Below are 25,025 nucleotides of genomic sequence, written 5' to 3' on the forward strand. Positions count from 1 at the left end.
ATAGTTTCGAGGATTAAAATTCTGCTTTACTTGTGAAATTAGATAACACGAAAACAAAAAGCCAAGAGTAACGGGAGAATTCGACCGATTGATTTGCCAGGAAAACTTTTCTTTTCAAATTACCAACACCAGACAGGTATTTGGCATTAACAAATTCGGTAGTATGGCTAAGACAATTGTAATTTTTTGAAAATTAGATAACCTCTATCTATACACAGCTCACTGCTTCAGACGTTCTTCGGCAACAATTTTAGTAAATATAGGAGGGGACATATTAACCTTAAAGCGCCACGGAGGATGGGAACCCTGTACCGTGGCAGAAGGATACGTTGAAGAGTCTATTAAAAATAAAATTAAAGTTGCTAATAAAATCGTCAACTCCATTGAAAAACCACTCGAACCCTTTACAGAAATGGAGACAGAAAATACAACGTAAATGAACTCAACTCTCAACATCTAAAATTAACATTTAATAACAAAGAAAATTTAATATAAATAAATGACGTTCCGGGTTCAACTATACAAAATTGTAAAAACTTTAGAGTCAACTACAATTTTAAAAATCATTCAACAGTTAAGAGGATTCTTTAGTATTATTTTTGTTTTATTAATCATAAAAATAGGTTTCATTACCTTTATTCTTTCAATTTGTGCAGATGTAGAAAAAGTATAGTGTGCAACATGTGGGGAAAGTACTTTTCTCACTCGCGTATTTGCGACACTAGCCCTTCAGGTTCATTCCACAGACTTCCACACTCGTGAAAAAAATTAAACTTTTCCCACTTGTTGCACAATATACTATTACCGACAAATCTTATTTTGCCCCCCAGCTCTTTCAAAGATAATACAATTTTACTAAATAACTCCGACAAATAGTGATTTTAGAGTAAAAAGTTTAAAAAAAATAACTCATAAAAGTCTACAGAAAAAGGTGATATACATTTTTAGGTAAACCTATTATTTTGGCTCTCATGACCCAAAAAAAATTCGATATGAGGCAAATTGACTTAACTAACCTAACCAAATCTCGTTTAAATATAATGCAAAGTCGCTCTTCACTAGGAACAAAATTGTCAATTTGACTCCTATTCATATTTTTTGGGTAATAACAGTTTAAGTAAGTAATAATAAGTTTAAGTAAAAATGTATTCGGCGTGGAACAGAAAAATAGAATAAATTCGTTTATGAATAAATGAGGGCGTATTGGCGAAAAAGCTTGGAAACAGGAGGTGTTTCAAGTGACAGTGGCCACTTTTTCATTTTTAATGCATCCCCCTGTATATTATTCATTTTTTGATTTCAAGATATAATTTATGTACGAGGATGTATTGACATCTAGTTAGCCTAGACCAGTTCCATGCATGTTCTTCGTATGCGACCCTGAAATATTGGATTGCAAGCTTCAAAAGAGGTAAATTTTCCATTGAAGATGATGACCGATCAGGAAGATCAATTTTTGTGTCAATCCCTGAAAATATCGAGGCAGCTCATGGTATAATTTTATCAGACCGTCGAATGAAGTACTGAATATTTCATACGTTCATCATCATCACGTTAATTTGGACATGAGAAAAATTGTTGCAAAATGGATCCCCAAATGTTTGCATATTGACTAAAAGCATCGCTTTCGATCTGTGCTCGATTTGAAAACGATGTAGACTTCTCAAACCGAGTTGTTACTACGGATGAGACTTGGGTATATTCCTACGATCCAGAAACAAAGCAATAATCGATGGAATGGCGACACTCTGGTTCTCCAAGACCTAAGAAGTTTTGTGTCCAAAAATTTGCAGGAAAAGTTCTTACTTCAGTTTTTTGGGATTGCCATGGAGTAATCGTGATTGATTTTTTGGATAAGGGTAGAACAATAAGTGGAGATTACTATTCCACATTACTGACCACTCTACGGGTGAAGAGAAAAGACACGGAAAACTATCCAAAGGTGTTTTGTTTTCGCGGGACAATGCCCCTGTACACAAATATCATGTTGCCATGCAAAAAATTCGTGGTTTAGGGTTTGAATTACTAGAACACCCCCCTTATTCACCAGATTTGGCTCCGTCCGATTATCATCTTTTTCCTCAACTAAAAAAAAGTTTAAAAGGTCGTAAATTGTCTTTCTACGAGGGGGTAATAAAAACTGTGGAGGTCTGGTTTGCAGAGCAAGAAGAAACAGTTCTTTTGAAAGATCTAGAGACGTTGCAGGTTCGCTCTAATAAATGTATCAAATTAAGATGAGAATATGTTGAGTAATAAAATATTTTGACATTGAAATTTTGTTTGGTTCTATATTAGGCTAAGAATTTTTCAATATATCCTCGTACTATGTCTTATACTTATCTTCAACTGTTTCGGAAATATTGAGGAGTTTCAAATTTATTACAAAATTTAACATTAAAAAAAGAAAATTATTTCATTTCACTTTATTCTATAAATTATTCATTTCATTTTATTTTATTTATACCCATAATTTAAACTATACCAAGTCAAAAGTACGTTATTTATACCGCGCTAATAAAATTTATTATTGCCATTTCCAAATTACTGTGTACACTAAATTTTGTAGCAACTAATATGAACCATATTATGAATGAACCATCATCCATAAAGGCACGACTCACAATACATTAAACCTATTCTCATTTGAATTCCCAAAATTGTTTATTTTTATATATTCAATAATACATTCAACAATGTTGCATCAGTGTTCTCACGAGTTACGTAAAAAAAACTCGCAGATATCTGTATAAAATACTGGTAACATTCCATATCGCACACATTTGAATCAGAAGCTAGAAAAATATTACATCACCCTCATGGACACGCGGTAGTCCTGCTCTCTGCTTAATTAGTTGAAAAAAGGTTATTTATCTGGGACAGGAAAACGAGAAAGTGCGGTTCATGCAGCACAGAGAAACATTCTTTCTAAACAGCATTTGTGCAAGTTTCATAGTAGTATTTTTTTATAAAATACGTAAATTAAAAAATATTATATATACGAAATAATTTAAAATTTCTAAAATACCATGAATAACAATGATTTCCTGAAGAGAAAATTCATTTTGAGCGTGATTATAATTAAATAACACCAAAACACCATCAGATAAATAAATAGTTCATCCTTAACACTGTTATAAAATTTGAATTATTCAACAAATAATTCTTGTCGTAGTACAAAAAAAATGACTGTTCAAGAACTCTCCTATCCAAACTAAATTATCAGGTAATAAGTATACAATTACAACATATTTGCTTCATCGGGGTAGTACTTTCATGTTTGTTATATTATCGCGAAGCAAAGATTTACTAGAAAGTGAATTCAAATTAAATGACGATAATCTTTAAAGTGGCCGCAAAACTAACAGCCTTCATTATATACTTCATTTATTCTGAAATATTTTTCCACAGTCAGAAGAAAGTTGTAAAAATTTGGTGGAAGAAAAGGATCTAAATAAAATTATGCCTAAACATATGTAAGTGTCAAATGTAATAGGCTCAAATGTCTTTGTGTGAAAAATAAGCATTTTCACGCTTTATTAATCAAAATAGATTATTAGGATCCATTTTAAGTGTTTTAAATTCATCAAGGATCAAAATTGAGTCGAGAGATTGAGATTTGACTCACAAACATCGAAGCAAAGAATGTTAAAAGAATTGAAAATTACACTTAGCGGCATCATAACTTACTACTTAAGAGTCCATTCCTCCTGGACTATTGGAAATAATTCAAATTTTAGAAGCGATTCAACAAAAAATTTCTTTTTAGGGTTCAACACTTGTTTGGGTCGAAATAAGTTGTGTTGTTGTCTTTTATGAAGACTCCTTCTTAGTCTAATTTTAATTTTTTCTCTGGGTACAATGAAGAATAAACCATAAAAGCTTTCTAAATAAGAGATTTCCAAGTGCTAAATATTTTATATTTTTAAAAGTTCGAGAGCTGATACTCGAAAGGTTGATCGAGGTCCTTTATACTATGATAAAACTTGCACAAACGTTAGAAACATTTAGAGCAAAAGTAAGGGTTAATTACAAGTAACTAAAGGTTAGTTTCAATATCTTCCTGATTTCCCACTTAAATATAACAGCTGCACGCTGCAAGTTTTTTGTACGAATATCCTTCAGTAAATAAAGAAAAGCTGATAAAAATTGAAACATAAATATTAACCTAAATTGAACTAGAAAATTAAACAAACATATATTGCTCATTTCCTGCAATAACGTCATATTCCAAAAATATTGTTAATTTTATGACAATGTTGCAGAAAAATGTTGATTTCAATACACAGAGCAACCACGTCAATTTAGACAGTGTTTTAATGTCCTGGTATGTATGAGAATGACAATATATGCATAACCTTTCTTTATTCGAATCCTCAAGAAAGTTTCACCTATGAAATGGGCTGAAGAATTAAAATTACATATAAAAAGAATTAGCACTAAAACTAAATTAATAAAAACCGATAATTACCTCTTCGCAGAGTGCCAGCATACGTCTTGTACTTTCCAGTGACTGAAAAATGAGAAAAACTTATTTATCGGAATATAAATGGTATAGACAATTTCAAGTTTACATGATACTATTTTTATTAAAGGTAAAGACTACTGTATTAGAGGGTTGTTACTCAAGTTTCTGATATATGGGAACAATCGCGGAATTTTCATGCGATGATTTCCTATGATTTTCGACATGGATTGAACCAACAGCAGTGTGCCGATCAATTCGCTTCGACTTTTGTTTATGTAGCACGATCTCCAGCCAACGAGTTGCACTGGTTTTCCGAATTCAATCGTGGTCACACTTCGCTGCAGTATGAATTTCGAAATCTGCTGGTGTGCTAGAAAACATCGATACTGTGTGTAAACTGATTTTGCAAGATTTTCATGAAACATACCGTGAGATTAAAGCATACTTGGGAATTAGTTCCACTATTATATATTAAAATTGCATGAACATGTCAAAAAGATTTGCTCAAGCACCTTGAAACAAGTGGAGAATTTTTCTGCCGATCAGGAGCTGGTCAGAAAGTACTATATTTTATTTTGATATTTTCGTATAGCTTTCCTTTCTTCAAAAACCCTTCAATTTTCATCAGGTCTCCAGTCGCTTTTCCTCCAAAACATGCCTAAATCATCACCAGGTCTCCGCCGAGTTTTAAAAACGAGATTACACATGGATCTAATATCCGTTCTTCCTTCCGTTTCATACAAACGGCAGTAAAACCCTCATAAAATAAAAAAAACACAAAATTGACCATATCTCAAAATCCAACAAACATTGCACTAAGACATGTATCGTTAAAAACACTTTAAATAAGTTTCTTCATCACCTCCTTAAATGCTTCGTTTCCCCTAAGACCCTGCATAGGGTCACATCGACATAGTGATTATCGAATGACGCCATCTAAATGCTCAAAGAACCATTGTTGACATATTAGAAACTTTTACTCCCTTAATACGTGAAAATTTTCTGTTCATGTATAACAATGGCCAGCCACGTATCATAAAAATCGTTCATTATTACGAGCGTTGCTATTTAAGTTTTTAGATATAGTAACACTGATGTGGTTATGTCAAATCTGACAAAGTTTAACATTCATAATGGTGAACGTACTCAGAATTTGTTGTCATACCGAGTGCTATTTGTGTTGCTTACAAATACTTGAAACATTCATATTGGTCAAAAAATGGAATTAAATCGCGAACATTTTTCTGTGATGATTTTCTATGACTTTCGACACGTGGATTTAACGAACAGAAGTGTGCTGATCCACTCGCTTCGACTTTTGGTGATGGAGCACCATCTCGAGTCACCGTGTTTCGCTGGTTTTCGGTATTCAGTCGAGGTCGAACTTCGCTAGAGGATGAATTTAGTGAAGGTTACTGCATGTGTTATGAATTTTTGAACAGTCAAAACATCGAATTGATGATTGATCCGCCTTATGTTATTCAACACGCAATAATTTTTATTTCCGTAGATCAAAAATAAGTTGCGGGATCAACGTTTTTCTACACCCGAAGAAGCGTTTGATGCGATGTTTTTGGAGGTAACTCAATCGAAATGGAAAATTGGTTCAAAGGCATGCAAAAGTGCATTGATCTAAATTCTAAATAGAGAATATTTGAAAAAAAACATTAAAGTGATATCCAATTATAAACAGTTATTCTTATTTATTTTTCTCAAAACTTAAATAGCAACCCTCGTTCTTTGAAGAAATAGGAAACCAGCCACAGCCCTGACCTCTATCCAATATCCTCTTTGAGATGTAATTCATGTTCGCATAGAAACTTCATTAAATGCGCCTCATAATTTACATGAGCTAAATCCTACACTCATTGGAATATAGAATGCTCTTGACCTAAATGGAATTAGAAATTAGATTCGGAGCATGTCCGGACACTAGGTCTAAACGATCCCAGATGAGGAAATTATTAGCCCTTTCATTAATCGCAATAGTGAGAGAAATTTAAAAAAAAATACATTAATATTCTATTCGTGAATTCGTAATTCAACTATCACTTTAAAAATTGGATTTATTTATATATTTTGCTAGGTAGTGTATCTTTAATTTGTTAGCATATAATAGAATTCCTGGAAATTTGATGCTTAAATTACAGAAGATAGGAATTAAGAAATATTTCTAAAGATCAATTGGTAATATATTATAATTCAAGTAAATTTCTTATTAACATTATTATTTACCTCATCTGTGACCTGACCAGCTTTAAGCTGAAGTTCTTGTAGTTCTGTTCTAGGGGCTCCATTTTCGGCGGCGGTTGGTGCTGGCATTTTTACTGAAACAAATAATAGATAATTTAATAAATGACAACTGATAACAATATCATCAATAAAATGTTAGGTAAAAATAAATCAGTTATGTACGTTCTGGAACGTAAGTGGTGAGAGGTTGACAATTGACATCCGAGTTGGCGAACATGACACATTATAGATACGGTCATAGATATCACAGCACACAATTCACAGATGATGCTGCTAAATTCATATCATTTCCAATTCCTACAATAGCGCTAATTTGGTGAGTCTTCGAACAATAATTTGCTGTTTACAGATAGACGCTTTTTTAACTTCTCATTTATTTATTTCTCATAAGAAATACTCTTCCTTACATCTACTCTTTATAGCACCACAGCACATATAACAGTTGACAGATGATATCCAAACTGGCAGTCACGACAGTTTAGAGATCATAGAAGCGATCATAGTCATCACAACACACCTAGCAGTTGACAGATGATATCCAATAAGGCGGTCGCTACAGACGACACATAATGGGTGAGATAATAGACATCACAGCACACACAACAATAGACAAATGACATATAATATGGCGAACATGATAATTAACACAATACGGGTATGGTCATAGACATCACAGCACACACGACAGTTGACATATGACATTACAGCAAATACAACAGTTAACAAGTGACATCCAAGATGGTAGAAACGATAATTGACAATTGATAGGTGCTATCATAGACACCACAGTACACTCCACAGTCGATAGTTGACAGATGATAAGTGCGATCATAGACATCACAATACATACGGAATTTGACAGATGACAACCAAAAAAGTAGACACGACTGTGGACAAATGACATTCATGATTAAGTTGGAGTGTATGAAACCATTTGTGATAATCATACTGAACACACTTTTCACACTACTACTAAACAAACACTCACAATTACAGTCTGTTTTTATTTTTTATTTCATTTTTTAACAATATAGAATTTGAAAGTATATAGATAGTTTAAAAACGTTAGTTGAATTTACTTCACCTAATTTATATTAGTTAATATTGACCAACATCATTCGGCGATATTAAAATCAACCTCTAAGGGTATTAAAACGTAATTCGGCATGAATTTATTACTTCAATCGAATTATTATGTCTACAATTGTAGAACAGATGTATTCAATAGTACATTTGACCATTGGTAATGATACTTGTAAACTAGTAATAACCAAATTTTAAGAAGTTGTAATCAATAAGAAAATTTAGTCATAACAGAATTTGGTTTAAACTATAATCAAACAATTGATCCTACAACAGACAAACCTAAAGTAATTGTCAGGGTACTTAGAACAAGAAGTGTGTTACAATGCCAATCGAGGGATTTGAATTCATCATTTGTCTCAACAACGTTTCTAGATATCGGCCAAGCCTTTGATAAGGTTTGGTATGAAGGGTTGATATGCAAAGGGTACCCCATGTGCGGCATTTCAATTGACCAATTATACCATCCGAAAGGTCAGAAATTGGTCATAAAAGTTGCTTTTATCATTTGGTCAGCGTTATAAAATATTATATCATGTTTTCTAAGGTCATAAGTTGGCATTGTAATAACGCGCATGCTTTGAACCAGTTACTTGTATCAGGTCAGTAAACACTTACGCACACATCTTTACTATGGACCAGACGGAGTAAAGGAAATAATTTTTTATAATTGTTTTTAAGAGAAAGAGGTTCGTTGAGTTTTTGGAGTGGTTAAGCAATTTTGTTGGTTGAGGATGAAATTTATTGGGTTTAACCCTTATACAGGAATTACTCTTCTGCAGCGCTGAACTTGTGATGAATAGTAGTGTGACTTTTACCGATTTAGGCTATAAAAGCGGATAATTAAACGGGTTCAAGAAAAAATAAAGGAACGCCTGAGAGAAACCAAACGGTTCTTCCCAGATATGGAGATATATATTTTTCTTTATTTTGTTTTTTTTTTGTGTTTTTTGTATTGTATTTTTTTTGTTTAGTTAGGGGTAGTTAGGTGAGCGGGTACAGCGGGCGATGCATTACTCCCTATCATCCTGCCATTTGGCAGGTGGACCGGTTCACCAACTTACAGGAAAACCTTAAAAAAAATGTAACACCGACGATCGACCATATGGGATTTGGAGTAGGGTTTCCCTTAATGGCGATGGGAGAATTATCAAGGAAGTTGAGGTAATTTTCGGGAAGTTCTTCATATGCTGTCGCTAGCAGCTGAAGGAACGGATAAGGAAGTTTCATCTTGGGCTTTTAAGTAATGTCCAGCGGGCGTGAAGAGTATCTTTGGCGGGTTTTTTTGAGGGAAAAAACATACACATGTACTACAATCAAATATATAATAGTGAAGAAAAAATAGTATATTTTTTTTAATCGACGGGAAGATCAAAGTACATACATGGGATTTGGGGGATGCCCAGGTCATTTTATTTAAAAGCAAGAATCAATGGGAGCTTCGTAATTATTATATAAAGTTGAAAAACTTGAATTATAATAGATGTATTTCAAAAATTAATTTTCGTGATATCTTTTTATGTAAATAAAATAATTCTAATTTAAAAAATTCATGTTTATAAAAAAATTATTATAAAACAGTGAGACATGCCTAAGTATTTTTTTCTAAAAAAAATATTTCCCACACTTCGTCTGGTTCATGGTAAATATATTTGCGTAATGACAACTTTTTTTTAAATTTTTTCAATATTAAATTAATCTGACCAAATATTTATATAAGAGGACCAATTATGAGCGAATGCTTCTCGATAGTGCGTAGGTGGAATTTTTTTATTTTCTTCACCAATGAGATGCTAAAATTTCTCCAAAACTTGGAAAAATTGAATTTTTAATAAGAAAATTTCTAACGCTGTCGAATTAATAAGACCATCTGACCTTTTATGATCAATTTCTGATCTTTTAGATGGTATAATAGGTCAATTACATATTCCACACAAGAAGTGTTAAGATCGCCTAGATTCTAAGTAATTTATACTTGCTATATGCCAAACACGGGAAAAACAGAAAAAGCAACGTTTGCTAATGAGATGGCAATTCTTGCAAGACATGAAAACCATCAAACCGCATTGGAATTTGGAAGAGAATCATATAGATCTCTGAGGTACAGCAAGTAACATTGAAGTCCTCTAAAGCTTTCAATTAAAAGCATATAGAAATATTGTGAACGCCCTATGATAAGTGCCCAATTTCATCATAGAAAAAGACCTTCTAATGCCTTCGGTCAAGGATAAAACTAAGAACAAGTTTAAATTACACTTCCAAAATAATTGCCTTCCCCTTATGTACCCATAAAAAAAACTAGGTGACGAAAATTTAGTGGTAAATTATCATCAAAGATTCCTTTCTGCCAGCCTCCAGGAAAACAGAAATAGTAACATTTGCTGATGTCACAGCTATTCACAGGACATTAAAATAATCAAACCACATTGGAGATATTGGAAGAGAACCATATATATCTCAGGCAAGTAATTGATTGAAATCCTTCAAAGCTTTCAGAATATTGCCATTAGGAATATTACTAAACAGTACAATGCTACTGGCACTAGGGCCTAAAATTTAACAAAATAACTAAAATATTAAAAAAAAATAAAATTAACAAATTTCTTCTAACTTAGTAAATAAATATTTCAGCTTTTTTTACAGGAGATAACTTTTTAGGTCACAGCACATTCTTTTCACAACATCTTGTTCTGTTATTGTCTGCGGTATTCTGTAGATTTCAATACTTCTGTATAAAGGCGCGTCTTGGGCTTTTTTTATTCTTACAAATTTGGTCCTAGCTCTTCCTTCTTTCTTGTATTGAGAGAGTGGCAGTTTTTTAATTACACTAGAGTTGTTTGTGTTTTTAGATGACGATTTTTTAGTTGATATATTAGCTTAACTTGTTCAAACTGTTTCTCAAAATTTAAAATGTTCGAGTTTCTATACAAATTTATAGTGGAGGTGCTATATAGTAGTGAGTAGATTATTTTTATACACTTATTTTGTAGTCTCTGTAATTTTTCTAATGATTTCTTGGGCAGATTTCCCCGACATGGTAGTAAGTACGTAAGGTATGGCACTACAAAACTGTTATACAGATAACTTCTAGCAATATTATTTAATGAGTAGGCACATCTTCTTATGGCTCCCAGAATTGGTACTATTTTATTTATGACTTTATCCACATGGGTACTTCATGACAAGTTGTCAGTAACCAATAATCCTAAATATTTATATACATTAGTCTTCTTAAGCTAAACATCACCCATACTAGTTTTAAATGACAGTCTTTCTTCTGGTTGTGTTTTATTAACATGTACTCAGTTTTATTTATATTTACATTCAGTGTATTATGACACAGCCACCTATAGTATAATTTTAAATCTTTGTTTATAGATGTTTCAAATTCTTTTTTTGTGTATCCAGATGTAATGATTACAGTGTCATCTGCAAACATGTAATACTTTGATTCAAGATTTACCAACTGTAGACTGTGAACATAGAGTAGGTATTGTAGTGGTCCAAGTACTAACCCTTGTGCCACTCTGACACTAAATTTTTCCTTTTGACTTTCAGTTTCAACTATTATGGTACAGTACTGTCTATTTGTAGAGAAAGTCCTCATTAACTCAAGACGACAAGTTCCTTGGAGTTTGTTCAGCTTGTCCAACATTAGCTTTATGTCTACTGTATCAAAAGCTTTCTGCAAATCTATATACACTGCAGCTACATCTTTATTTTTATCAATTTCATTGCTAATGTATTCAAGTAAGTCTACAGTGGTGTGTTACTTCTTTTCTGAAATCCATACTGCTTTCTATAAAATTCAAAACTGTTCACCAGTCTTACTTTGTTTACCTTTTCTACTATTTTTGAAAATGTACTTAGTAAGCAAATTGGTCTGTAATTCAAGACATCATCTTCGGGACCCTTTTTGTTTATAGGGATTATTTTTGCCACTTATCAGTATTTCATTGGTTAGTTGTACTATTTTATTTATATTTTATTAATCAAGAAATTTACATCTTCGTTTGATATGTGGTCTATTACTGGTGCAGCTTTATTTTTCAATTCCTTAATAACTTCCTTGATTTCTCTCAAGTCTGTCATCTTTCAATGATACATAATTCGTTGTATTTCTTCTTCTTGGATATAAGAATTTTCAGGTTTTTTAATATTTAATGTAAGTTTGAGTCCAATGCTCGAGAAATGTGTAGTGAATTCTTCTGCTATTTTAGTATCATATACAATTTTTACTCCGTCTCTATTTATTAATCTTATATAGATCTCTGGAGTTCTGTAAGTAAAATTGAAGTCCTCCAAAGGATTCAGAATAAAGTACATAGAAATTTCATCATCAAAAGAGTCCTTCAAGTGCATTTATTTCAAACCAAAAACAAAAGATTAAGTTACAGTGCCAAAATAAGTGCCTACCCTAAAGTACCTGCGAAGAAGTCTATAGACCTCTGGGGTACTGAAAGTAACATTGAAATCCTCTAAAGGTTTCAGAATAATGCTATTAGAAATATTGTGAACGCCCCATGATATGTGTCCAATAGTGCCTTCGTTCAGAGATAAAGCCAAGAACAAAAGTTTAAATTACAATGTCAGAACCAATGCTTACCATAATGTACATTTGCTGATGTCACAGCAATTTTTGTAGAACATTTGAATGATCAAACCGCATGGAAGAATTTAGAAGAGATCTTAAATAAAATTCAAATTTAGAATAGCAAATGAAAATTCAAGCCTTACATGAATAAGTCACCTCAGGTAATATTTACTCTAGGAAAGGCACATATCCACCATTGGATATTAACATAGCAAAATCATATCTCCACAAAGAGGAAATAACCGATAATTAAATTAAGAGAAATTGGCAGAAGCTCATGAGTAAACATTAAAAATAAATTGCCCTTTATAAGATAACTTTAAAACCCATATGGACCTACAGCATTCAACTCTCGGGTACTGCAAGTAACATTGAAATCCTCCAAAGGTTTCAGAATAAAGCCCAATACCATCATCGAAAGAGATCTTCAAGTAACTTCATTTAGAGATGAAATCAGGAAAAAAAGTTAAGTTATAGTGCCTACCCTAATGTAAGAAACTAACTGAAGAAAATGTGTTGAAATATTCAAACCAAACGAAGTTGAAAATATATTTAATTATAAATTAAACTCTGACAATTATACCTCACAGTTCATGTTGTCTTTAAAACTTTTAGCATAAAAAGAGTATCCTTGTTGAAGGATACTTCTCCACGGCGATCTTTAGTAGTAATTAGTAATTATTACCCTATTAAAACAGATTGTAAGTTACATGCTAAATGAGAAAAATATTACAAATGAAAATATACTAAAAACTAAAATTAACAATTATTTTTTTTATTATTTTCTAGGAAATTCAAGAATGTATAAACTGATGATTACCTATAAAGGTTTCAATGTGTTTTTAGTTTAATTACATCACATGAGAAAACAGAATTGTATAGAAAATTTGCGTAAGACACTCTGATGAAAATAATGGGATTTTCCCAAAAAATAATATGCATTCAATTATTTGGTGCCTCATTATATTCATTATAATTGAAAATGAATACCTAATTGTATGAACATCAAATACTAGAATGTGTTTAAAGATCAAACAAGATGTAGGGCCACATCGAAATGGGTAGGTGCATTGTTAACAAAAATCAATATGTGCGGTCATATTCTTATAATGATATAAAATTAAAAACGAAATGTACCTGCACTACGATTTGCTCTGATTCACTATTACTTTATGAAGTAAACACTATTAACATACAATGTCATCATCACCTTATTTATATTATACTCTAGGATTTTTCCCAGTTCCATTTTGACAACTAGCAATCTCCATTGATAAAATGTTTTATTTCAATGTATACTCACCGGATTAGAATGGGTGGAGCACAATAAATAATGGAACAATTTTACACAGTATAATTTTAATCACATAACACACTTTTATTTATGAGTTTGGAGGATTTTATTGTGTTTTTCTAATAAACGTCACAATACCAGACAGATACAATGCCGGATCTTTGCTACTTCTGCAACATTACTGTATAATTGGTTGCCTTTCAATATCTTTTCGATTACTAAGAGCGCATGGATTTAGCATAGACACGAATTCGCGGCAAATTTAATTTGACTAAATAAAATTGCCAGTAGATTTTATGTTTGTTAAACTTTTAGTCACATGAAAAAACCTACAACTGATCTCACTTCCATAATAAATTGAAAATGTAACAATATTCTGATCTTGGAAATGTTACTCAAATACAAATACAGGGTGAATCAGGACGAAGATATTTTTACAATATTTAGATCCCGTTAGGGAGGATATCATGATGCTACTAGTGTCAACACTTCTTGATTAATTAATAAATTTTTTAAAATGACTTTAAATTTTAAATGCCTATAGTGTTCACACAGATTATTTGATTTTTAAAATCATTTCATAATGCAGTACACCACTATCAATCATTCGACTGATATTAGATACTTCGAAATTCCAGGACCAGTTGGAAAACTTAATTTTGGGATTCGTAGTATTGAATATTGCAATAAAACTCGCGAATCTGCAAAATCTCAATTATTCAGGGGAGCAAAAAGCAATTCGATTTGTTTCCCTAAAATCAGTTTTAATTCTTTTTAAATGTTATTTTTGCCTATAATGTATAACTTGAGGCTATTTTGAAGGCTATAAGAGCAACTTTGAAAATTTTCGATTTTAAAGGCCTAAAACGCAGATTCGTTAGTTTACTGTGGTACACATTTGGTAATTATTGTAGTTTGACAGTAAACTAGCGAATCCGTAATAATTATTGTTCCAAATTTAATGTTATTATTCACTCAATTGTCGGTTTTTATTACACAACTTCGCTATACTAATGCACAATAGTTTTAGGGTACATATTTTAATATAAAAAAAGTACTTAGTCCAAACCAAATACAAGAACAAATTAAAAAATATTTATCGTTATCAAAAATTAAATCTCAAAACTAAACGTAAATTAATAATTATAAGATCAAATTAAAAAATACAAAATTAACAAAAATTAAATCTCAAAAATCAACTTAGATTAATCCTTAGAACTTATTATTCAGAATAATCAGACTCTTCCAGCTGATCTGGTTCTGGCAAGTTGTCTCTTGCCAATTTACTTGTAGGTAAATTATCATAGTAATCGTGATTAACTTTGGGTATCACTAATTCATCACAAAGTTTTTTTAAGTCTTTCTTTTTTGCATTCGAAATCGGAATTCGAGAAGAATACAGTTTTGCAGGCTCTGATATTATTACAGGACGCCCTCGTAGCTTCTTCAAAGTACATTTAGTGTATGACGTATCGTTGTAACTATTTTAAAAAAAAATTGTCTCTGGAGCCGATTTTTCATAATGCAGCCACACTGCATTGCGAAACTTAAGTTTCTGACCTGACTCGTCTTGGAAAACAAATTTTTTAGATTGGTTAAAATCTATGAAATCATCGTGTAAAAGATACGTGACGTCATAAGGTCTTGGATTTGATCGTGCTGTTCTTATCACTTGTGCCCAGCCTTCTGGGGTGTATATAGGAATATTTTTCGATTTCTGCTCTATCTTACCGTGAATGGAGTCGCATTCCGTTTGGGTGTGTCCAGATTCGAAAAACTTGTGATCTATCACCTCAAGAACAGGGTGTACTTTTAGTAAATGGAGACACATTATAGAAAAAGTTACGTTCTTTTGCTGCCCTGCACAATTATCTGACATCATTCAAACATACCTTATTTCTGGTTTATTCATTATAAAATTGTAAATACAAGTAGAAATTTCCACACTTCCCCGCTTTCCTTCAGTTTCATCCCAAAGGTAACAGGTAGCATCAGAATTTCCTAAGTTATATGTCGTAAGATTGTAAACTGCAAGTTTTCTGACATAAAACAGAGGCCCGGCTGCACCCTTAGGAGTGTTAAGAACTGACTGTAAGTCAAAGTTAAACGCCAAAACAGACGTATCTTGCCTTGCTGTTTCTTTATCCTCGTCCCTGCATTGACGTGCAGCTTCCTTGCGTTTTAAATGATCACCATGACTATTGTTTTGGTCATCATTTCCCTCTGTATTTTTATGAACCTCACAGGTTTTACAAAAATCTTTTTTTGGTTTATGGAATGTTAACTTGTATTCTCTAAATACCCTCCTGTACTTTTCAAAACACACGGGCTTACTAGAAATTTTCTCACACTCCAGTTTATATAATTTATACATAGTTTTAATTGTTAATGAAGAATCAAGATATTTATATTCTGATTTTTTACGACAGTAATGGGATTCCACAGAAGGAAAGGAAAGAATATGCTGCCTAAAAAATTTCTCTGAATTCTCATCTGTTTTTTGTGGTGGTGCCTTCTTTCCTCTCATATCAGGTAGCATTTGGCCTGTTTCACTAACCTTAGCTAAAGCACCCCTAATAGTAGCTTCTGGAATATTTAGAGTATCTAAAAAATAATTCCTGCAGACGTTATGTTTCTCCCCTTTGTATGTTAGAGAGTAACTCTTTGTTGCTTTCCTTCGAGACTCATGATTCGTTGTTTTTCTTTTTGGAAGATTGACAGTCACATATTTTACAATAAATTCACGTTGCTGGTATAAAGTATCTAACCCGTGAAATGTTTTATAAATTTGTAACCTGCCATCTTCAGGAATTAAATCTTTACACTTGTGTTTAGGAAGATTCAAGCAACGAGGAGCTATAATAGGTCTAGCAGGAATATTTTTACCAGTAGTTGTTTTATAAGATTTTCCCTTGAGTCGATTCGCTTTTTCAACACTTCTTTTCCAGAGAGTAGGGTCTGATACCTTCCTTTTCTTCGGTGTTGCCTATTTAGACGGAGAAGTAGTTTCTTTGTTTGATATTATTTCCTGTGGTAATTCATTAATATTTTCTGTAGCACCTGAAAAAAAAAAGGTTTCAATTTGAGCTAAAATTAATCAAGGTTATGCATACTTGTTTCCAAATCACTCAAATTATCCGATGGAGGTTGGTAATCCTTATCAAAAACACTATCATCTGAGCTGAAAGCATTTTCCAGATCCGAACCGAAGGAAGGAATAGGTGACGATTCTCTAGAACCTACAAAAGAAAAATCATTACTTTTGTCAAAACCTTTAATGCCTTTAATGCCATTTCCACTAGCCTCTTCGATCTACTCATCATGTTTTCAAGAAACTTCACTATTTAAACTTAACCGATGAATTAATTTCAATACAGCACCAACAAACGAAAAAAGCATTAGTGCTTCCACCCGAAAACGCGATATGCAACTAAATGTTAATCTATACTACAAAATTGTTAAATGTCCATAAGTTACGCGAGTTTACAACACGCTGATAACATTTACGAAATAGCTCACAACAGTAGACTAACGAATTCGCCTATTCGCGAGTATACATTGGTAAAGAGATGCATGTGTTATTAAAATTCACTACGGTAAAGTCACCAATCTATAAATTCGCTACTTTACAGAGGTCGAAAAACAAGATTCACGCAGTTAGGTGAGTTTACAGTGGCAATATCTAGTATAACGAAACGAGCTACAGATACGCGAGTCTACCATAGTGTCTATTGGTCATCTTACATCCAAATGCACCAATAACCCCAAATTCGCAAAAATTGCAGATTCGCGAGTTTACCATTGTAGGGACGATATATATATATATATATATATATATATATATATATATATATATATATATATATATAAATGTTATTGATTTTTGGTCTCCTCTGTTTCAAAATTAGTTTTTTTATAGTTTATAAAGGAAAGATAAATTTTGAGGTTTCGACTTTCCTTTGAGTCTTTATCAAAATATCTTTATCTTTATCTTTCTTTTAAAAACTATCAAAAAAAAACTAATTTTGAAACAGAAGAGACCAAAAATTAAGAACATTTAGATGCATTAATATATCAAAAGGTCTAAGAAATAAGAAATTAAAGAAATTTATATATATATATACAGTCGAACTCCGATAATTCGAACACCGATAATTCGAATTCCTCGTTAATTCGAACTTTTGCGTCGGTCCCTTGACATTCCTATTACTAACACATGTAAAAAAATCTCGATTATCGAATACGAATTATCAAAAAAATTCGTATTTTCTGTGTTAATTACCGAAAAATTCGAATTTTTGGCGTTTAAATAATTGAAAAGTTCGAATTTTTGATGTTCGAATAATTGAAAAATTCGAATTTTTCTTGTATAAATTATGTATGTACAAAGGTATTAAAAAATTCGAACTGTTAGTGTTGAAAAAAATTGAAAAATTCGAATCTTCAGATTAGAGGTAAGACGACGATATTTTGTCGAATCACTCGATTTGCTTCAAAGGAAAAAATCGTCAGCATGAAGCAATCTAGCATAGCTGATTTCTTTACAAAAAAATAAATATATGTATTTTTTTTTATTTTAAGATAAATAATCGGTCCTTTTTAGGACCAAAAATTCTTCAAACGTATACAAATTATTATTTTAAATAAATAAATAAATAAATAAACATGTTATATACCCATAACATATTTATTTATTTATAAAATGGAAAGATGCATCGAAATGCATACATATATGTATGTAAATGTGCACAACTCCGATAATTCGAACACCTCGATAATTCGAACTTTTGCTACGGTCCCTTGCAGTTCGAATTATTGGAGTTCGACTGTATATATATATATATATATATATATATATATATATATATATATATATATACTTTTAAAAAAGTCTTTGCCAGCTATATGATGAGTAGTTTTTTATTGGGAACGTGGCAAGGAAAATATTATTAAAGCTTGTAAAAATTTCCATGAGATTAAAAAATTTTTACAAGCTTTAATAATATCAAAATCGAAAGCTCGGAAAATATATTGAAGTTAGTCCACTTTGGTGTTGTTTCCTTGCCACATTCCCAATAAAAAATATTGACGTTTCGACTTTTCTTCAAGTATTTATCAAGATAGAAAATTTCTAATAAGAAAAATTAATTTTTCCTTATTCCTTATTTCCTTAGTCCTTACATCTCAAATATGTGGCAGTACTTAATCAATCAAATTATTTGTCGTTTCATATTAGAATTTATAAAATAGAGCTATAAATTTTACTTGAATTATTTAGGTCTGTTTTATCATTTATAGCATATGTATATATATATGGTTTTTAAAAAATAAAAAAAAAAAATCCGTTGTCACAGTCTTGGCTGAAAGTATGGATCAAATTATAATGTCAATTGTATATTTTTTATTGCTTTTTTAGCATTATAAACTTGTTTGAATAATGCATTCAGTAATAATACTCATTACACCTACTCCTATAAAAATAGTAAAAAAATAGTAAAAATAAATAACAAATATCGAATTTTTAAACTTTTATTGTACAAAACTTAGGAAATATGAAAACTATAAACATTTTAAAAGTAATATTAAAATCAATAAAAGAGATGATAGTCGGACGGAGCCAAATCTGGTGAATAAGGGGGGTGTTCTAGTAATTTAAACCCTAAATCACGAGTTTTTTGCATAGCAACATGAGATTTGTGTGCAGGGGCGTTGTCCTGGAAAAACAAAACACCTTTGGATAGCTTTCCGCGTCTTTTCTCTCTATTTTTTTCCCGTAGAGTGGTCAGTAATATCGAATGTTTGGACACGAAACTTCTTAGGTCTTGGATAACCGGAATGTCGCCATATTCGATTGTTGCTTTGTTTCTCAAGTCTCATCCATAGTAACAACTCGGTTTGAGAAGTCTACATCGTTTTCAAATCGAGCACAGATCGAACGCGATGCTTCTACCCTTGCACGCTTTTGGTTAAAATTCAAACATTTGGGGATCCATTTTACAGCAATTTTTCTCATGTTCAAATTGACGTGAACTATATGATGAACGCGTTCGTATGAAATAATCATTGCTCCAGATATCCGTTTTAGCCCAATTCAACGGTCTGATAAAATCATGTCATGAACTGCTTCTATATTTTCGGGGATTGACACAGAAACTGACCTTCCCGATCGGTCATCATCTTCAATGGAAAATTTACCTCTTTTGAAGCTTGCATTCCAATTTTTCGCGGTCGCATACGAAGGACATTGATCTCCAAGGGTATCAAGCATATTTTCGTAAATCTGCTTACCGATTAACCCTTTTAAATACAGTTACTTGTTGATGGTTCGATACTCCAATTTTTCGATTTTCCGCAAGATAACAACGCAATATTTTGTTTATGCATGGAACTGGTCTAAGCTAACTAGATATCAATACATCCTAGTAGTTTACATTAGAAACATAACATGGATTCAGTTTTTCATTAGCTCAAAAATTAATTTGAGGATTGTCGCAGCAGGTACTTTGCTCTAAAACAAAATGTAAAATATACATAATTACGAAATCTGTCTTCTTCGATTGATACAGTTGGCCTTCTCTTCTCATTGAGCTTTTGGATAGGTAGATTTTCGTAAAATTATCGATATGCTTCAGGGAAAACTCCACTGTTTACTAAAGTCAATAAGTAATTTTCTTGTTTTGGGGAAATACCAGTAGGTGATCCGTAAGCTTTTTTAGAATTCCATTTTTCAAGGATCTTCATACGTTTTTCGTCTTCCACTGTGTCATTCGTACATGATTTATTTTTTTTTTGTGATTCGAACTTGAGCTGGTTGAGACGTAGCTTGATGGAGGATATTAGAAGATGAGTCCGAAAAAATGTCCACCATCCCAAGTTCGGCATCAAAAGAAGTTCGGTAATAGAACTGGAACGCATTTTCTTTAATTATCATGAAGGATTTTATTTCAGAAAATGAAAAGTTTCTTTTGAAACTATCCACATTAAAGTTGTTTTCCAAAAAGCCGGTCAGGGTTTTAAAATAAAAAAATCAAGAATATCATCGAAGCTCAGCTCATTTACGGTGTAGAAAGAATCTGAAACTTTTGCTGTTCGAACTATTTGTATAAATAGACTAGCTACATAAATTGGTCCAGACATTCTTGCCGTTTTACTGCTTTTTCTATTACTGAATGTACGCAATCGCCTTAATTTTGCGTATGACCAGTGACAAGGAACTTATGAAAAATGGAGTCAATGTTTTTGAATCTTTTTAAACACAATATGTACATTTGGTGTTTTAGATTTTAATTTAGTGAAATATTTGGGTAACGTATTATGTCCTTTATGGCAACATCGAAATTCGGGATCTAATAGTTGTGTAGATCTATCAGCCAAACTTATTATCACCGATCTTTTTTAGATGACAAAGGATGACACGAATTGAAGTTTAAATATCTTGAGGACCAAGTTAGTTTCGTACACCATTCAGTTCTTATGTTATTGTTAATTTTATATAATGTGACATCAAGTATTTTGATTCTATTATTTTCCTCGATCTCGGTTGAGAAAAGAAGTTATGTATAAATGCATCTAAATGTTCTTGATTCTAGGTCTCTTCTATTTTAAAATTAGTTTTTTCAATAATTTAAAGTCTTCTTTAAGTCTTTATCAAAATAAAGATAAATTTCAGTGTATATTTTTTTTATTTGCAACTATTGGCTTAACAAAAAAATTCAACGATAAAAATATTTTCAAATGAAACAAGGATTTTAAGGTATAATTTTATTTCATAAAACTTCATCTTGAAAAAAGTTTGATACGGAACAAAGTATGAGCTGCAAATTTCACCCCCGTATAATTTAACAGGAATATTAAAAAATGTCCCTGGTTAGTCTTTTGTGATTGCACAGAAATTACAGAATTTCAATTCTCTAACTAGGGGTGGATTGAGGAAATTTTGTTATAGAAAAGTCCCATCTCAATTTTATACAAGCCACCACCTCCTGAATTTTGATACATGAATTTATAAACTTCCTATATATATTTCCAACATAAAATACACTTAAATTTTTGATGTGTATACAACGAAAGTGCATCATTGCATGAAGCAACATCAGCACACATGATATATTTTGATCGCGGAGCTTTACAAAAATTGTACTAATCTGTTGCAAAATATACAGAATCTAGAAGTGAATGGAAAAAAATTTTCTCGATAAGACTATAAAAAAGATTTTAATTGAAAGTTATCCAGAAATATAACATTCTTATAATAAATTTGTATGGCTCTTTATTTGGTTCACACATCTACGGATATATTCCTGAATCAGACGGATCTATACAAGTTCCACTAGCGAAACAAATTGTTGAAAATGCTTGATTACTTCGGAATTTGTTCAAGAAAATATCGTATACTTTCAATGTTGCATTTTTATCCAGATTGTATCCCTGAAAAAGAAAACGAGTATTAGGAGGCTTTTAATGAGTGAGATTTCGTTATAAAAATAGGGAGTTAGACTCTATTAATGAAATATAGATACGAGGGTTATTTGCAAAGTTTTCGATCTAACAGACACGAAACATTTTTTCCCATAATCATTTTCAGTCTCCTTTTCAGACTATTCACTGACTCTAGCGATGCTAAAAGTTTTGTGTTACAGTTCAGTTATACTTAAGATAATATCACGTATTGTAACATTTTTCAAATTCTTATATATTCTATTGAACCGTAACTTAGTTAAATTCTCCGGCATATCTCGGATAAAGCACTATTAGACTAGGAAAGAAGCGAAAACATCAGACGAGCATGTGACGTACCGTAAACCAGTGCTACTTGGGCAGCCCTGTAGTTTTTTTGTTCTTGTTATTTTTTCCTTTTTTTTTTATTCTCCAGTTGTGTGTTGTTTCTTGCAAGTAAACATTGACTCAAAATGGTGCAGACAAACGACAGGGTAAAAAAATTATAACAATTATACCGACGAAAACCTCCAAATTGCAGTAGAAGTCATTAGAGCCGCTATGTCCTTAAAATGGCCGCGGAAACCTTTAAGGTCCCCCGGAAAACTCTACAGCGGAAGCTTCTCGGAAGAAATTTGAACTCAATTAGTCAAGGACAAGGAAAAGGCCACTATTACATATACTCATGGAATTATTACTAATTGTGGATTTCATTAACTAGATACGATGAAAAGATGTTAATAGGAAAATTCATTCGGAGATAAGAAGAAACTGTTAAATTATTTAAAAATAACATCTAAAGAGATAATTTTCTAAATAATTTTATTGTCGGAAACAATTTATCAATACGACTGGCATCTAATTCCAAAAGATCTATAGCGTCCGTTATGACATTTTTTAACAATAATCAAGAAGCACTTGTAATGAAAAAAGACAAACCTATACTCGGATGAAACATGGTTTGAGAGCCACGATACTGTTCTTGAAGCCTGGACTAATGATAATTGTAAATGTGTAACGAAATCATTCCATTCCGCATATGTATATTACATTGCGGTGGGAAGCAAGGTTGTGGATGATACATCATTATAAGTTCGAAGCATGTTAAAGATAGCCTTCAGATTATCACCAGGATATTTGGTTCAAAGAAAAACTGGTATCAGTACCTCATGCAAATAATGTAATTGTGTTAGATAACGCCTCGTATCATATTTCGAAGAGTATTATACAAAGAAGCAACTCATAGAGATTCAAGACATTGCTAAAGAATATACTATAGACGGAACGGCCAAGAAGAATAGTCACACCACTTTCCTATTAGAGTTTTAAATCCAGTCGAATTAATAAGGTTATCACTGCACATTTCGTTTCTTTCTAATAAAAAAGTTACGTAATTTCCTCGGGCGTGCGCCAGCTCATGATGCTAACACCCGCCATAAATCTTTAACTTCTGTTACAATGGGTCAACTCGTGATCGTGGTTGTCATGAAGATTAGACAACTCGTGACGGAAGATTATGTAGTTGGGGATTTTAATTATGAAATAGGAAATAAAAGTAAAATATATATAAATTCACATAAATAAGTGTCATCAATGTAAAATGTTGCTGAGTTCTTTATACAATCTAAATTCATTTCAGATCCAAATGTAATCACGTTATTAGTTAAAAAAATTGTCCAATAAAAAATATTTTCTTTGTTCAGTTTTTAAAAGATCTGTATTATTTATAAAATTTTGAATTTTGGTTAGGTAACCTAACCTAACTTAACCCAAAGGATTTAGAAATTTAGGTTTTAATTTCTGGATTTTCCAACATTACTAAGTGGATTGGGTTCTAAATTTCGGGTAAAACTCTTAACGAATCCGTCATGAGTTGTATTATGTACTTGGACTACCTTTTCGTTTACCCTAAATAACCCCGTTCCGACTTGGCGCATCTTTACACATTTTCTTACTCTAGTGTACACCTTGTAAATGAGTGAGATTACTAATTTGTTAATAAATTGTAAGTGTGAATTTATACATTTACATACTTTCGGCTCCAATTCCGGATTCTTTAGTATATATCCCAAAAATAAATGATGGAACAGCACTTGTTTTCTATCTGAAAAAAGAAAATAATGACTTCATCTACGTAGAATCAGACATATAAGACAACTATTAATATAAGTATTAAAATCCCGTAAATGGCAACAGAGTCTTGCAAATATACCAAGTTTGATAAAATTCATTTCTTCACAAATATATGTGATAAAACTGCTAGTTTTAATAATTCTATATAGGCACAATAGACTATAGTAAAGGAGTCCAGGTGGGGACTTTGGGATTTACCAAAGCGCGGCACATTAATACACTCGTGGTCAAAATAACGCACCACCCCGATTTCTGAAATATTCTTTTGTATAATAAAGTTAAATTAATATTAAATATAAATAAATAAATTAATTAATTAATTAAATTAAATTAAATCAAATTAAATTAAATTAATAAATTAAATTAATTAAATTAAATTAAATCAAATTAAATTAAATTAAATTAAATTAAATTAATTAAATTAAATTAAATTAAATTAAATTAAATTAAATAAATTAAATTAAATTAAATTAAATTAAATTAAATTAAATCAAATTAAATCAAATTAAATTAAATTAAATTAAATTAAATTAAATCAAATTAAATCAAATTAAATTAAATTAAATTAAATTAAATAATTAAATTAAATTAAATTAAATTAAATTAAATTAAATTAAATTAAATTAAATTAAATTAAATTAAATTAATTAAATTAAATTAAATTAATAATTAAATTAAATTAAATTAAATTAAATTAAATTAAATTAAATTAAATTAAATTAAATTAAATTAAATTAAATTAAATTAAATTAAATTAAATTAAATTT

General features: G+C 31.3%; 2 protein-coding genes across 12 annotated transcripts in view; both read right to left on the reverse strand.

Moving 5' to 3' along the window:
- LOC130893285 (synaptosomal-associated protein 25) overlaps positions 1-13,928 on the reverse strand; it is a 112,122-nt gene extending 98,194 nt beyond the window's left edge. For 6 of the 11 annotated variants that reach the window (XM_057799249.1, XM_057799250.1, XM_057799253.1 and 3 more), the window contains exons 1-3: positions 13,699-13,928; positions 6,701-6,792; positions 4,469-4,510 (exon numbers count right to left, since the gene is read on the reverse strand). In XM_057799249.1, the coding sequence (XP_057655232.1) occupies positions 4,469-4,510; positions 6,701-6,787 (129 nt within the window). In that variant the 5' untranslated portion in view covers positions 6,788-6,792; positions 13,699-13,928. Of the gene's footprint in view, positions 1-4,468; positions 4,511-6,700; positions 6,793-13,532 lie in introns of all 11 variants that reach the window. The other 5 variants (XM_057799255.1, XM_057799259.1, XM_057799256.1 and 2 more) reach the window with 4 other exon arrangements.
- A 7,947-nt stretch (positions 13,929-21,875) lies between these two features.
- The window catches only part of LOC130892491 (uncharacterized), a 13,901-nt gene continuing 10,751 nt past the window's right edge, over positions 21,876-25,025 (reverse strand). Inside the window, exons 2-3 of the mRNA XM_057797932.1 lie at positions 24,159-24,229; positions 21,876-22,116 (exon numbers count right to left, since the gene is read on the reverse strand). Coding sequence (XP_057653915.1) covers positions 21,976-22,116; positions 24,159-24,229 — 212 coding nt within the window. The 3' untranslated portion in view covers positions 21,876-21,975. The remainder of the gene's footprint in view (positions 22,117-24,158; positions 24,230-25,025) is intronic.

The sequence above is a fragment of the Diorhabda carinulata genome, chromosome 4, assembly GCF_026250575.1.
Source record: "Diorhabda carinulata isolate Delta chromosome 4, icDioCari1.1, whole genome shotgun sequence".
Taxonomy (NCBI): Eukaryota; Metazoa; Arthropoda; class Insecta; order Coleoptera; family Chrysomelidae; genus Diorhabda; species Diorhabda carinulata.